The sequence below is a fragment of the Belonocnema kinseyi genome, chromosome 2, assembly GCF_010883055.1.
Source record: "Belonocnema kinseyi isolate 2016_QV_RU_SX_M_011 chromosome 2, B_treatae_v1, whole genome shotgun sequence".
In the NCBI taxonomy this organism is placed as follows: domain Eukaryota; kingdom Metazoa; phylum Arthropoda; class Insecta; order Hymenoptera; family Cynipidae; genus Belonocnema; species Belonocnema kinseyi.
Genome location: NC_046658.1, coordinates 69,457,931 through 69,473,288, shown reverse-complemented (window position 1 = coordinate 69,473,288; position 15,358 = coordinate 69,457,931). Strand labels below are relative to the sequence as shown.

The window sequence follows — 15,358 nt, the reverse complement described above, 5'->3', positions numbered from 1 at the left end:
ATATATCTAGTCGGGAGTGGTGCTGACTGAAAACAGATGATTTGGATCGATTCGCGCGCCATCTATTGGTCATTCTAAGGACTTATTGAACTACCCTCGTATTATTCGACTCTCGTCGTTTATGATAAAACCCATTAAATTAATATGAATTTTGACCTATCCAATTTGGATCGAGAATCGATGTTTTGAGATCCTCTGAGTCAAAAAAAAAATTTATACGAAAATGTCTATTCGTATATCTTTAGATTGATGAAGCCGCACAGTTCAGAAACCAAATTCTTCGTTTTCTAGTTTAAACGTGGGAAATTTGACGAAAATAATTTAATTCAAATTTAAAGCTAAACAACGAAAAATATGATGAAAGGTCAAACTATCAAACAGCAAAATGGTTGGCTCTTAGTTTAATTAATCTAATTCGCCCTAAAAGCGGTCTAGACATTTGCCCAAAAGTAAGATAAAATGCGGTAATGTGCAATATCTATATGAAAATGTCTATGAATAAAATATAATTTATTGTGAAAATAGTGTAATAAAGGACACTACACTGCAAGATATGGCGATAATAAAAACTATTTTTCCTGCAGTGAAAATATAGAAATTATCATGCAAACAACTAGAAGATGGATTTAATTTTTAAATAAGTACCCTGTTGATGCATTGCAACACTACGTTGTTGAATATGTTTTTGTTGCAATTGTGAAGGTTTAGGTTGTGTTGGTAGAGGTACCAACTGTGGGTTCGATAGATTATGGGTTCCGCCCATTTGAGAGCCCAATTGAATGTAACCGCGAGAACCCAACGCGTCGTACTCACGGCCGTCATAATTAGCATCAAAGAATTTCTTAAACCATTGCAGAAACTCAAAGTTGTCTTGAAAACGACCTTTTATCAGCTTGTCCACCGGTATCACCTAAATTTTTTTTTTTACTTTCATTATATTTATTCACATAAATATTATGTTGTAATATATGTAATTAATAAAACAGCAAAAAATTTTGCCTATATAATTCTCATTTCTTGAAAAGCTATCTAAAAATTTTAAACTAGAAAAATGTAGTTTAGTATAAATACTTTACTCATGTATTTTTTTAACCGATTTTATTACTCGAAAGAAATCTGATCAACCCTTGGGACATTGGCAACACAAATACTGATTTTATAAAAACTTCCCGGTTGTTATGTGTTTAAATTTCTGGGATGCATCACGATCAATCTGAGTTCAAAAAGAAAAAATCGCGGGGGCCTTTTTTTAGAAAACTCATGAAAATAAGTTAAAAGTGAAGTTTTATTGGCTTAAACCATTTAATTTAGCATCAAAAAAAGTAATCAAGGACCAGAATATTTAGAGGGAACTAAAACCCAATCAGTCGAGACCTAGCCTGTGAATCTTTACCAATTTTCAGGAATGAATCTTTGAACTATTACAGGTATCACAGCGCAAATATAGCTTAAAAAGGGGGAAATGGGAAATTTTTTACGAAAAGGGGGATAAACAAGTGGAAGCATTGAAATTTTATTTTTGCACGTAAAAAAGAAAAAACACTTTTTTAAATAAAAAATGTTGTATTTTAAAATAATGTTAAATTATTTTTTAATAATTTCTGCCACTAACGAATTTTTTTATCTTGGTTAAATAAACAATTTTTATATCTTTGGAATCGCTCTCATAATCAAGAATATTTTGTCTTAAAAATTCCATCATTAATAATGAAATCGTGAATCTAATAAGTGTAGTTATATATTTTTGTAAGATTTGTCATTTCGTCCTTACTACAATTAAAACTTTGAATGTAAATTTCAAACTACAATCTTTAAATACGCATAAACTGAAATTAAATATAGTTCAAGTTCGAGCGCCTGAGATAATATGTATGTAAATTTCAAAAATATGTATTTAATTTGTATTGATTCAGCATAAAAATATATTATTAAAGCTTTATTTGATCAATTTCAAACTAAACTATAGTTCAGTTAGAACAAAAATAGTTTCCAGCAAAATACTTACATTTTTAATCAAAGAGATGGATTTAAACTAATAAAATTAATTTTTAATAAAGTAGTTCAACTTTCAATCAATAAGTTGCATTCTCAAAGAAAAAAAGGATAAATTCTCCACAAAAATGTAATTTTTAACAAAATAGTTGAATCTTTAACCACATAGTAGTTTTTTCAGATAAAAAGTTGAATGTTTTCGAAAGTCTTTACCTTTTTATCAAGAAAAAATAATTTGTCATCAAAAAAGTTAATTTTGACCCAAATAGTTAGATTTTCAACCACAAACGATCAACTTTCTGCTAAAATAAATGAATTTGTAACAAAAAAGGTGAGTTTAGAAATTGAATGTTTGATAAAATATTTAACTTTTACTCCCAAAAAGATGAATTTTCAACAAACAACTTCATTTTAATGCAAGAAACATGATTTACCAGCCCAACAATTGGATTTTTAAGCAAATAGTTCAATTTTTATGCTAAAAAGACGAATTTTTCCAATGACAGTTGGATTTTTAACTAAAAAGTTTATTCTGCACCCAGAAAGATGACTTTTCCACACAACAAATTTTAAACCAAAAAATAGAATATTTAACACCAAAAGATGATTTTTTTTTTACAAAAGAGATAAATTTTCATCAAAAAAGTTGTAAAAAGTCGAATGTTTTCGAAAAACTTTAAAATTTTTAACAAAAAAGGTAATTTCTAACCGTAACAGCTGAATTTTCAACCCAATAGTTGCATTTATAACCAAAAAACATGAATTTTCTACCAAAAGGGATGAATTTGTAATTAATAACATGAGTGTTCAAACGGAAAAGCCGAATGTTTTAAAAAAAAGTTGACTTCCAATCCCGAAAAGATAAACTATCAATAAAAAAGTTTATTTTATACAAAGAAAGATGAATTATCAACCAAAGAGTTGAATTTGCTCCCAAAAAGGCACATTTTTTAAAGACATTTGAATGATCATTCCAGAAAGATCATTTTTTTATCAAAAAAGATGAATTTTCTATAGTAAAAAAAGTATGCTAAAATCAATGGAATTTTCTAACAAAAACATTTACTTCAGCAAAATAGTTTAATTTTTAATAAAATAATTAAATTTTCAACGAAATAATAAAATTTTTAACCAAAGGAATTGAATATTATATCAAAAGAAGTTCATTTCAAAACAAAAAAGATTAATTATCAACCAAAAAGTTGCATTTTTAAGCCAAAAGACGACTTTTTTTAGAAGACAGTTGAATATTCAACCCAGAAAGATGACGTTTCTACCAAAAAAGATTAATTTTGTATCCAAAAAGACGAATGTTGATAGTAAAACAGTTGAATTTTCTTATTCATTTCAATTAATTCAGTTAGAATTTAGGCGAAAAAACGATACAAAGGAAGTTTCTTGAAAAAAGGAAAAAAAGAGAATTGAAGCATTTCAAAAGATTTTTATTGACATTTATATGTCTCATGTGTGATTTCACATTCTCCGTATCCCCTTCAAATATCTTATATTTAGAGAGAAAAGGGAAAGTTTCTTGAGAATAGAGGTAAAACGGGAATTTGTAAAAAATAGGAAAACGCCGGGGAATATGGAAAAGACTGTGATCCGTGTTAATATCGTCTTCCTAATTTTCAAATCACAAGATAATATCCCAAGTTGTAGGGAGACCGGGGCGAGATAAGCATACGTCGGCTAATGAGACACTGCACTTTCTTTAAAAATATATGATTTTTGTAGCTGCTCTTGTAAAAAATAACAGGAAAAATGATATTGAATTTTTCGAAAAAAGAACAAAATTGAATAAAGTAAAAATAAAAATGATTAAAATTTCAACATCTAAATCCTGTTCTATAATATCTTAGAAGGAAAATAAATTATTGAAAATAACAGATAATATTACATAAAAACAGGCAATATTAAAGTTTTAATCATAATTGTGATTCGGGGCGGAATGAGCCGGGTTTTATAGGGCGAGATGAGACGTTCTTGCCTGGCTTGTCATAATTTCCTAATGGAGCTGACAGACAAGTTTCTGTTCTAATTTTTTCACGGAAATTTTCGAAAATAGGTAAAGATTTAAAGGAGAGAGGTAATGGCGAAAACTAGCGAAAGAAAAACTTACATTCGTGGTTAGAAGACTCTATGGCTGCTACTGTAAAATCTGTTGTATAATATATATATATAAAATTATTTCTTTAAATGGTGCAGCCCCCCCCCCCCCTATTTTTAAGCAGTGAAAACTTTTGTTATTTTAGGTGTAAATTTTATAAAAAGTCAAATATTTTTCATAAATTTGGCATTTCTGGACGACTTGTCCGTCGCCTTTTCCAGCTCTGGCAATTTTTCGGGACTAAGTGCAGCCTTTCAAAAATTGTCAAAATATGTTATAATTTAAAAATGTCACATACACATTAATTCGGTAACAGATTTTAATAGACATTTATTGAAAAATGGTCTTAATGATTCTTATTTGTTAACTTTAAATTGAAAAAATAAGAAAATATATGGAAAAATTTGATTAAATTGACCATTGATTGAATTTAAACTTTCAAATATTTATAAACTGCTTTCCCTAAGTAGTAAGACTTAATTATACCTGACAAAATTATTTATTGAACCCATTACAGGGCTTGAAAAGCTACGAATAATGGCATTGCTCAATCGTGAAAACACCCAATTTTGTCGTTATACTCATTTTAATTCTCACAATACTTTAAATAATGTTTTACGTATACAAAAAACATAAAAAAATAATATTCTATTAACAAAAACTAATAAATAGTTGAGGTGTCTCATCTCGCCCGGTAGCATGGGGCGAGACGAGACATGTGCGCAATTTATTATTTTCATATTTTTATCGCAATTACTATTTTTGGAACACTTGGTCTTCAATCAGATTGATACATGAAGGTTCTAAGAATCAGCGAGGTCGTTTTAATCACACACCAAATTCCCGGTTCGCAAATATTTTTTAGGGTCAATGAAATTTAAGAATTCAAATTCTAAAGCTAAAAAAATTCCATTTGAAGCCATAAAAATTTATTTACTAATAATTTAAGCAGTTTTAAGGAAGAAATATTAAAAATTAAACAAATACATTTCTGTTCCAAACTGAACGCTTCTTAAATTAAAAACTAAATTATTTTCATTTTAAATAGCTTAAAAATCCTTAAAAAGCTTCAATTCTTAAATTTTAAGATAGTTCTGAAATTTCATCAGAACTTCGAAACATCTTTTAAAATGATTCGACTTCTTCCTAACTGTTTTTTAATACTAAGAATTAAAAAATATTCCATTAAAATCTTCCAGATTCCTTTTTGACAATTTTTGAAATCTTTTTAAATATTCTCTTAAAATTAATTTTTTTAAATAAATCATTTTCATTTTTCCTAGGAATCTCAAGAAAATGTTTTTTATTCATGTAAAGCCTTCCATAATTCTTGAAATTCTCCTACATTTTTTGTTCGAAATCTGAAAAAATCTATATTGTGTTATAAATTAGGCCGTGGGTCTAATTCACGGAAATTTCTGTATGAATAACCGGATGCTGTTCGTATACGTAGACACTTCGTTTAAATTATTTAAAATCTTTTTCAAATTTAAATTAATTTTGGATCTTTTCAGACCGTAGAAATATCTTTTAAAATTAATCGTTTTCTTTGGAATTATAGGTGTTCAATATTGATTATATATCAAAATTCAACAAGTTTACTCGTAAATTACGTTTTTTTAAATAGAACAATTAACATATTAACGTTGAAAATGTAGTTTTTTTCCGTTATTTTTCGAAATTAAAAAATTTAAAATGTTCAAAATTTAAACTAAAACAATATTTTTAATTTAATGAAAGCCTTTAATTAGGAATATATTATTATGAAGTTATTTTAAAATAAAAAATAGTTTACAACGTTTAAATCAGGCGCTTGCAATTGTTTAACTACTAAGATTTTCTAATTGAAACCATTTAATTTTCGACGCTAAAATATGTAAATTCTTATATTTTGAACTGATTACGAATCATCTTGAAAAATATATTATTATTCACTGTTTAATCCCTAATGTATAATCCAATTAAAAAAATGCTTATAGTTGACATTTTTTTGATCAACTAAAAACAGATTTTTTTTCTCCAAAATTTCCGATTTCAAACGCTACTTTTTTTTAATTTTTCAAGTCTTTAAAACTGCATTTATAAATTCTTTAAATAAAAAATGTACCCTTAATAATTAAAATCCAAAATAGAAAATTTGTAAGTGAAAGATTTTCGAATTACGCATTGTACACTGAATGATAACATATAAAAAACATAGCAATTTAACTGATTATTTAAAACTGTTGAAATCAAGCTTGGGCCAACCACTCACAAAAAATATCTCGCCCTGGTCTCCCCAAAGATTCTTCTCAAATTGTTTTCCTATAAAGTCATATGGAAAAAAAATAAAAGTATATTTTAACACAAAAGACATACCTTATCTACATTCATCTTCTTAAAGCCACCTTGAAGTATTTTAAAATTCTGTATGTACTCGTGCTCGAGGTTGGTCCTGTATTTGACTCGCTTGAGTGGAACGCTTCCTGGGAAGAGCATGTCCATGAATTGGCAATACGCTGCGCCGGTACATAACTCCTCGATTTTGGTGAACGATGACTGAAGGCAATCGTTGACCCATGCCAGCATATCATGTCGACTAAGATTCTCGGTCGTCACGTTCGTCGCATACACGTTTACGGCCATTCTGATTTTGTTGTTTGAGGTCTATTGTTCACTTCACAAAATAAAAACCATAGCCATTCAATTACATTCGATATCTAGCCTAACGTGTTAACTTGAAGCCTTGTGGGCAACGACAAACATAAAAAATGCTCTGAAATCGCGACTTGTTTCAAAATAAAAAATTCAGAAATAGATAACACAGTTAAATAATTAACGACGATCTTAATGTTCTTCAAAGCGAAAAACGCGTGCCAAGGTCTACTAGTCTATTTACCTTTTTGGCGCACGGCAACAGCGAGGAAAACGGACTCGAGTTGAATCCGTCTTCGGCGCTTTTCCCCAGAGAATCTCTTCAACCCCCTGATTAGAAATTCTGACGAAACAACTCTCGATGTGAGAAACGATTGTCAAAAAAAGATAGGATTGGCGAGGGAATGTAGAAAACTTACCGATTTTTGCAAAAATGCCGCAGACCACGGGAGTGGTTAACGCCGTAAATGACAAATGTGCACTAGGACCTAGGCCGTTTTAAACGCGAATACAACGGAAATTTGTAACGGTTTCTTTGGTGGTGATTGGCCGACAAATCTTGTCGGTGAGGAGATTTAAGAGCGAACCCAGAGAAGTACTGCTCAAAATTTGCTACAACTGTTTTCGCTTTATTAAAATAGGAAAATCTCCTCTGACTCGGATAAACAATTTTTTCTATGAACTGTCAAATGGACGTATAACAGAGGAAAGTAGCCATGCTTTAGAGGTTTCTTTGTGAGAATTTCAATCTGCAGGCAACTTCATTTGTCAATTTCTACAAATTTGTCCGTCTTTTAAAATTTGTCCTCCAATCAGAAGACTTTTGGGCAGCGCCACCTGGCGGCGTCAAACAGGCGCGTTTTTATGAATCGACGAAAAATGACGAATCATATTTCGGGAGTTTGACCCGGTTCAAGCGGCATCGCTGATAATTCCGATGACAGACGATTTTTGTGGAGAAGAAAGAGTGATTTGATGTTTGGAGGTGTTTTGTAATTTAAAAGATTAGTAGAAAAGTTTTATTTAAAAATGGAGTGCTCGATTGGAATTCAGTTTAAAGATTTTGTGCTCGTCGCAGCCGATATGACAAATGCGATGTCGATTGTGGTTTTAAAAAGCGGTGAGAAAAGTTGTTTCAAGTTAACCTAAAAATTGAATCATTTATTTCTTTTCTCATTCGATATTCATTGTATTTTATTATAATCAGTCAACATTCCCTTATTTATTGGCGCCTTATTTTATTCTTATATTTCTTTCTTTCTTCACAGAAATGTAATTTTCTTTGTTGCCTTTTGATCCTTTAATTTTTTGCGTGTTAATTTTTACATTCTCATCGTTTTATTAGAAATTTATTGGAAAATTATCAAGGAGCATAATTAGTTTTTTAATTTATAGACGTGCAGTAGATCTATTAGCTAAATTATTATTTTGTATCATTAAAAGAAGGTTATAAAAAGTTCAACAACTTGATTTTTAAATGTGTTATTTGAATTATTTGTTAATTCTGATCTCGGAATAACGTGTATCCATCAGAATTGGGTTGTTACTTGTTACAAGTAACTAAGTAACTGAAAGGTACTTTATTTGTATTTTTTATGGTAGTTTCGTTTCTCTTTTAAAAAGTAACTTGTAACGTGAGTTAGTCACGATTTTTTTAATAACTTGGAACTTTAATTATAGTTACTTTGAAGTTACTTCATTTGTTTTGTATATTTCCATTAGAAGATATTTGATGGGTCAGTTATCGATAGAAAATTAATATCTTTCGGGTGATAATTTAGCTATTTTGTTAAAAACTACTTGTTTGGTTGAATTAAACTGTGAGTAACTCCAAATTAAACTATTTTTTGGTAGAAATAAAATCAAATATTAGATTTTTTGTTCAGAATTTAGCTTTTTAGGTTCAGAATTGAACTATTTGGACAAAACTGCATGTATTTCATTAAAATATCAACTATTTTGAGAGAAAGTTGAACTATTTGGTTGGAAAGTTACTTTTTTGTTGAAAATTCATATTATCGCTTTGAAAATGCAACTTTTCTGTCTATAATTTGTTTTTTTGGCTTAAAAATTCAATACTTTAGTGCCAATTTTATCCTTTCTTTGGTAAAAATTCGGCTTTTTCGTTTTAAAATGTATCTCTGTTAATCAAAAAATTTCATTTCTTTTGGTTGAGAATTCTACTATTTTTTTTAGAAAGTAAATGTGATTTGGTTGACAATTATGGCATTTTGTTCAAATTTACTTTTTTTTTTAGTTCAACTGTGTTTGATTAGAAATTAACATCTTTTTTGGTTGAAACAATGTCTATTATTATATTTTTCTTTGTGAATTCATCTGTTTTGGTTGAAAATTAATGTATTTTGTTAAGAATCAACTATTTTTGTAGAAACTTCATCTATTCGGTTGACAAATAAGGAAAGCTTTTGCTGAAAGTTCAAATCTTTTTTTGAAATGTTTTGTTTGAAAATTCTTTTTTTTTGTAAAGCTATTTCTATAGAGGGTTTAGCTATTTTTTATTAAATTTGTATTTTCAGGTTGAAAGCTTAACTATTCTGTATCAGATTAATTTTTTTTAGTAGAAGATTCAAATATTTCGGTAGAAAATTCTACTATTTAGTAAAAAATTAAACTTTTCGGTGGAAATTTCATTCTTTTTGTTGTAAATTCGTCTTTTTGGTTTGAAAATGGTAGAAAATTTGACTGTTTAGTTGAAAATACGCTTATAGGGTACCTCTTTCACCTTGACAATCAATTCATTTTAATCAAAATTGACGCAGTCGTAGCTACCCAGCAGGCGTAGAACCTTTTTTGTTAAAAAATTAATATTTTCAATATAAAATTTGAATCAATTTATTGAAAATTCGTGTGTTTTGTTAAAAATTAACTATTTTTATAGGAAGTCCAACTATATGGTTGAAAAGTAACTTTTTTGTTGAAAAATCATTCCTTTGACTTGAAAGTTCAACTCTTTTGTTCAAGAGTGTGCTTTTTGTTTGAAAATTCACTTCTTTCGGTAAACGAATGTCATCCTTTTTGTTTAAAAATACAAATATTTAGTTGAAAAATGTGACTACAAAATCTTTTTTTGTTGGTAATTCAACTCTTCTGCTGAAAATTAATTTTTTTTTTTTGAAAGTGCAATATTTTTGCTGAAAATTTTAGGAATTTGAAGCGTTTCCAATTGAATTATAGAAAAAGTGTTTTGTCTAAAATTAAAACGTAAAAGTAAAACGGCGGAACATAATTTATATATAATATAAAAAAATCATAGTGATATGTCTAATACTTAATTTTAATTTTATTATAAATATACATTGTTTTTTACTTATCAAAATATATTGTGTATTTTTTTCTTTAATTAATGTGTATTTCTGTCAAATTAAGGTTTTATGAATTTTCATCTTAGCTATTTTGATTTTCAAATTATAAAATTAAGGAAGGGGAAACAGTAACTTTATAGGTAACTCCAAGTGAATTTATCTAATAAATATAAATATTTACAGTTCCAAGTAACGTAACTGTAACTAGTTACCTTTTTTGCGAAGTAGCGTAACTGTAATTGATCACTAAAAAAAAGTAACTTACTTAACACTGGTGTCAATTTGAAGTATTTTTTGTTTCTAAACATACTGGGATAAATATATTTTTGTGATAAAAGGCAATGAAAAACTATTAAAAAAAAACATAATTTTTGAATATCAGATGAGAAGAAAATCCACAAGATTTCGGATAAAATCGTGATGGCAGTATCCGGGGAAGCTGGAGACGCAATTCAATTTTCGGAGTACATAAGTAAAAATATGCAACTCTACAAAATGCGAAATGGATATGAGTTGTCCCCGAAAGCCGTAGCAAGTTTCACTCGTAGAAATCTTGCGGATTATTTGAGATCCAGCACGCCCTACTTCGTAAATCTTCTGATGGCTGGATACGACGATCAGACTGGTCCAGAACTCTATTTCATAGATTACTTAGCCTCTTGTATCAAAGTACCTTACGCATCTCACGGATACGGAGGATTTTTCTCCCTCACAATCCTAGACAGATTTCACGACCCTTGTAAGTTTTCTCATTTTAGATAATCTCTATTAATTGTGGGTTGTTTAAATTTTGTTCTGATGAAAATTTTATTCTATCATAGCAATGACGGAAGCAGAAGCCTACGAACTTATGAAGAAGTGCGTTCGTGAAATTCACAAGAGGCTCATCGTCAATTTGCCCAACTTCAAGGTTCAAAAGATATCCAAAGATGGAATCGAGGAACTGGCGCCAATAATGGCACAAAATCTGGCAGTAGAAAGTGCCGCAAAGGCTTCTTAATTTTACGATCCTTATTTTATACGGAATCAGTGTTCATATTCTATAATTTCAATAAAATACAATTCAAAAACGTTTTTTACTGATTTCTAACAGATTGAAATTCAAGGAAATGTTAAGAAGTATAATCGAGGGTCAGGGTTGCTACAGAAGTACGGTTTCCAGACTTCATGATTTTCCAGGTCTACTTTTTTTTAATGCAGTGAATTATATTAAATTTCAATACATTCTAGTGTTCGCATACTAAGTTGGCAACAATTTCTTGTAAATTTATGACGCAATGCCAATGTAAAGGGCTTCTCAATAATGATTGAATTCTAAAAATTTCTGATTTAAAGGGTGTCACAGAATAACCATGTAAGTGCCATTTTTTGAAAACACGGTTTATTGCCTAAAAAATTCTCTAAAATTCTACGCGTCATTTTGGTGGAAGCATATATCCAAATTCAAAACTAAAGTGGGTTTTTATCTCAATAAACTGTGATCAATCCTTTAACATTTAAATATTTCTATTCAATTACAATTTGCTGTTGTACTAAATAGTTACAAAATACAAAGAAACTAAATATTTTGTTTAAAAAGAACACTGTAGTATTTTAAAATCTATTTGTTTTTAAGAAACGATTTTTTAAATTTAAGTTTTCACTTTTCAGTCTTCTATTCGTCTTGCAATGATTTATAATTTTTTAGGCATATGTTTTATGTTAATTGAGATCTAAAAATAGAAAAAAAATTCATGGACTTATTCGGCTTTAACAGCAGTCGATTTTTGACGATTTGGACCTCGAAAAATATCAGCTTTATCAAATTTTTGTTAATTGAAATCTCTAGAGTTCCGTAAAATCTCGGATGCACTTCCTCATTTTTTTGTTTTTGTTGATATTTCGATTTTTGAGGTTTTTCTTTCCTGAAAAATTTGTATCTTTCACAATTAAAGAAATTGGAAAAATATTCTCAGAATGAGAGATAAAAAACGATTTTCTCACATTTTTCGGGGGGGGGGGGGTCCATCCAACTTAAAATTTTATTACATAAAAATGACCAAAAAGTAGTAAAATTAGGCCGAGAAATTGCAAAAAAATTATGTTGCTCGCGATAATTAAAGTTTACGTGTTTTTGAATTTTCACGAAAAATTATCTTATGGGGGTAACTAACCTTCAGTCCATTTTATTATGTTTCTCTAAAATAAAGCTGATTTTTAAAAACAATTAGAAAAATTTCCGTACAATGAGGGATCTAAAACATGATTTTTTTAAAATTTTTAGTGGGGTGTACTACCCCAAAATTATTTTTGGCGATCAAAATAAGATACATGTTATAAGCGCGCTATTTGTGATATTTTTTCAATTACTAGTAGATATCACCAATTATTTATTATGTTTTATTTTTCTTTGTGTTATTTTAGTAAACTGAGCTATTTGTATCCATAATGAACTCTTAATTAATATGTGATAAAACGAGATCATACAAATTTATCAAATCACTCAACTTTACATTTTTAACAACAATTTAGAAGATTGAAATTCTTCACTACTTACTAGTTTATTATAATTAGGTATCTTAATTTCCTTTTTAATCAGTCGTCAAATTTAGAAAAGTGGATGGCCGTATCTAAAGATATATTTAGGAAATAGTTCAAAGCCGAAGCCACATAAAAAAGTTTGAATAAGTTTAGGGTTAGTAGTAATTTTAAAAGAAAAGTGATAGGATACATTTTTTAAAATAGTTTTTACAGAAAATGTCATGCATTAAGAAAATTTTATGTAATCTTCAGAAGCTCCCTCTAATAATATCGAAAACATTGTAGTAAATTTAATAAAAGTGCCACCATTTGTTTTTTGATTTGTATAGAGTTCTTTAAAATTATATCAGTACTTTTAATATATTTTTTTTAAACATTGAAAAACATTAAAAATTTATTTTCAAGGTATTTCCGGAAGAATTAAATTCATCTATTTGAATTTGACTCGAATTTTCTATAAGATTTCATTGTTTTAAAAGTGGGGATTTGTATACAAATTTTGCCCATTTTAATTTCAAATTATAATTCTGAAAAACATCAAATTTCAATAAAAAAATAAAAAATATACAATTTTTTAAATGATTCAGAACTTTAAATTTTAATAATAATACATAGTTTTATTTATCAACAGCTTTAGTTTAATTTTAGATTTAGTTGCTGAATTTGTACTAAATTTTTATTTTGACGCCAAGTACGTGCGAGAATTAAAAGATTATTAAGTTTATTCATAAGCTTGATTTTTTTAAAGAAATTTCTAAATGATACTCTCCATTATATACCAATCAACTCTGCGCAACTATAAGTATAAAATTAATGAAGTTTTAAAAACAACATCTCAAAGTAACTTTAATATCAGCATATGTGTCCATTTTAAAATTCGTAATTAAAAAAATGATTTTTTTTTCAAAAACAGCTCAGGCCATGATTTTAAATTTAATTTAAAAATCCCACAGGTGAACATTTTTAATTGGTTCAACTGCACCAAGGCTTGTTTTTTATTAAATATTTTATTCTTAAACATAGTGATAATATATAAGATTTTTGGGAATATTTTTCTTTATTTTCACTGCATTATTTCAATTGAAATAATTATTTTTGAAAATCAAAGCTTTCCACTAACGTACTATTTGGACTTCTTCTATTAAAAATTTGAATTCCTTTTAACATTTTAATCCTTTAATATGAAAAATTAAACTCTACTGGAAATAGTGTACATTTTTTTAAAGTTCAGCATTTTCCAGCATCTAAGTCTAAGATGTTAAAATAACGAACATAAACCAATTTTTTGTTTTTATGATCATTATTTTCATTATTTTCAAATACCAAATTTTTAATCTTGTAATACTCTTGACATACAATCTTTTATAACCGTAATAAAACAGTATTTCGGATACAAATTGCAAATTCATTGATTTATTTTAAACAAAAAACGTCTTTTCTACTATAAAAGATTAATTTTTCACAAAATGCTTGAATTTTCAACAAAATAATTAGATTTTTAACATAATAGTTAATTTTTTATCCTAAAAAGATAAATTACCAACAAACGTCTGATATCTTATGTTTATATACAAAAAGATCAAATGTATACAGAAGAAACAAAGAATTTTAAAACCAGAAAGGCAAATTTTCAGCAAATAAGGATTCTTATTCAAGACAGAAATAAAAGTTTATATAAATCGTTAAACCTTCAAGCAAGATGACGATTTTTCTCTACAAAAATGGGAAAATCTTAAAAAATGGAAGTTACATTTTCTGTTTAAAAAATACTTTAGACAAAAAAAGGCTGATAGTTAAACTTTCAATTAAATAAGATTAATTTTCAATAAAATAGTTCAACCTTCAACCAAAGAGATGAATTTTTAACTAAAAATATAAATCTGAAAAAAATGATTTCTTAACCAAGGGATTCAAACAGATTTTTCAAACAAAATACTTGAATAATCTAGCAAAGTAGAATTTTTAACCAAAAAATTTAATTGAAAAAAATTCTACTAAAACAGATAAATTTTTTGAAGAAAAATATTAATTTTCAGAAAAATAGTTGAGTTTTCTTCTAAAAAAGATTCCAGTTGACTTTTCAAGAACAAAATATGAATTTTTTAACAGAAAATATGAATTTTTTAACAGAAAATAAATTTCTACGAAAAAATTGAGTTTTTAATCCAAAAAGACCCATTTTTTTAACTAAAAAGAATATATTTTTAACAAAATATTTAATTTCTCTACCAAGTAGTTATATTTTTATCCAAGAAGGATGAAATTTGTACTCTAACAGATGAATTTTTAATAAAAAAACTACCAATTTTGTTGTAAAAGTTGAACTTTTATTCAGAAAAGATTTCAGTTCATTTTTGAACACCAAAATATAAATTTTTAACAAAATGTAAGTTTTCTACTCAATAGTTAAATTTTCAACGAAGCAGTAGAATTTTCAACCAAAATGTACGACTTTTTAAGAAAATAGTTTATTTTCAAGCAAACAGTTGCATTTTTATCCAATAAATATAAAATTTATGCTAATATAAATGAATTTTAAATTCAAAAACACGCTTTCAAAAAAGAGTTGAATTTCTAACTGAAAAGTTGCATTTTTACTCAAGAAAAATGATATTTCTTCTAAAACAGATGAATTAAACCTTAATAAAGTAGGTAAATTTTCATCCAAAGATTTTTTTTTTCAAATCCAAAGATTTTTTTCCTTTCAAGTAAAGTGAAAAATCTTGTAAAACAGATGAATTTTAAAATCAAAATGACAAATTTTCAACAACAAAAAGAGTTG

General features: G+C 27.7%; 2 protein-coding genes across 4 annotated transcripts in view; one reads left to right on the top strand and one right to left on the bottom strand.

Annotated features, from left to right (window-relative positions):
- LOC117166924 (microtubule-associated protein RP/EB family member 1) overlaps positions 1-7,471 on the bottom strand; it is a 17,044-nt gene extending 9,573 nt beyond the window's left edge. For 2 of the 3 annotated variants that reach the window (XR_004466326.1, XM_033351384.1), the window contains exons 1-2: positions 7,153-7,470; positions 6,458-6,755 (exon numbers count right to left, since the gene is read on the bottom strand). Coding sequence is in view for 2 of the 3 variants with exons in the window: in XM_033351384.1 (XP_033207275.1) it covers positions 6,458-6,724 (267 nt within the window). In the remaining variant the exon portion in view is untranslated. Of the gene's footprint in view, positions 1-6,457; positions 6,756-7,152 lie in introns of all 3 variants that reach the window. The other variant, XM_033351383.1, reaches the window with a different exon arrangement.
- Positions 7,472-7,628: 157 nt separating this feature from the next.
- Positions 7,629-11,130, top strand: LOC117168203 (proteasome subunit beta type-2-like). The gene is made up of 3 exons (XM_033353673.1): positions 7,629-7,853; positions 10,439-10,795; positions 10,878-11,130. The coding sequence occupies exons 1-3, from the start codon at positions 7,763-7,765 to the stop codon at positions 11,054-11,056; spliced, it is 627 nt and encodes a 208-aa protein (XP_033209564.1). The 5' UTR covers positions 7,629-7,762; the 3' UTR covers positions 11,057-11,130.
- The last annotated feature ends 4,228 nt before the right edge of the window (positions 11,131-15,358 follow it).

Bases quoted from the DNA above. Each gene is read 5' to 3' on its own strand.
- LOC117168203 (XM_033353673.1), top strand. From the start codon at position 7,763: ATGGAGTGCTCGATTGGAATTCAGTTTAAAGATTTTGTGCTCGTCGCA. The intron at 7,854-10,438 runs GTGAGAAAAGTT...TTTGAATATCAG, and splicing joins GATTGTGGTTTTAAAAAGCG to ATGAGAAGAAAATCCACAAG. The intron at 10,796-10,877 runs GTAAGTTTTCTC...ATTCTATCATAG, and splicing joins AGACAGATTTCACGACCCTT to CAATGACGGAAGCAGAAGCC.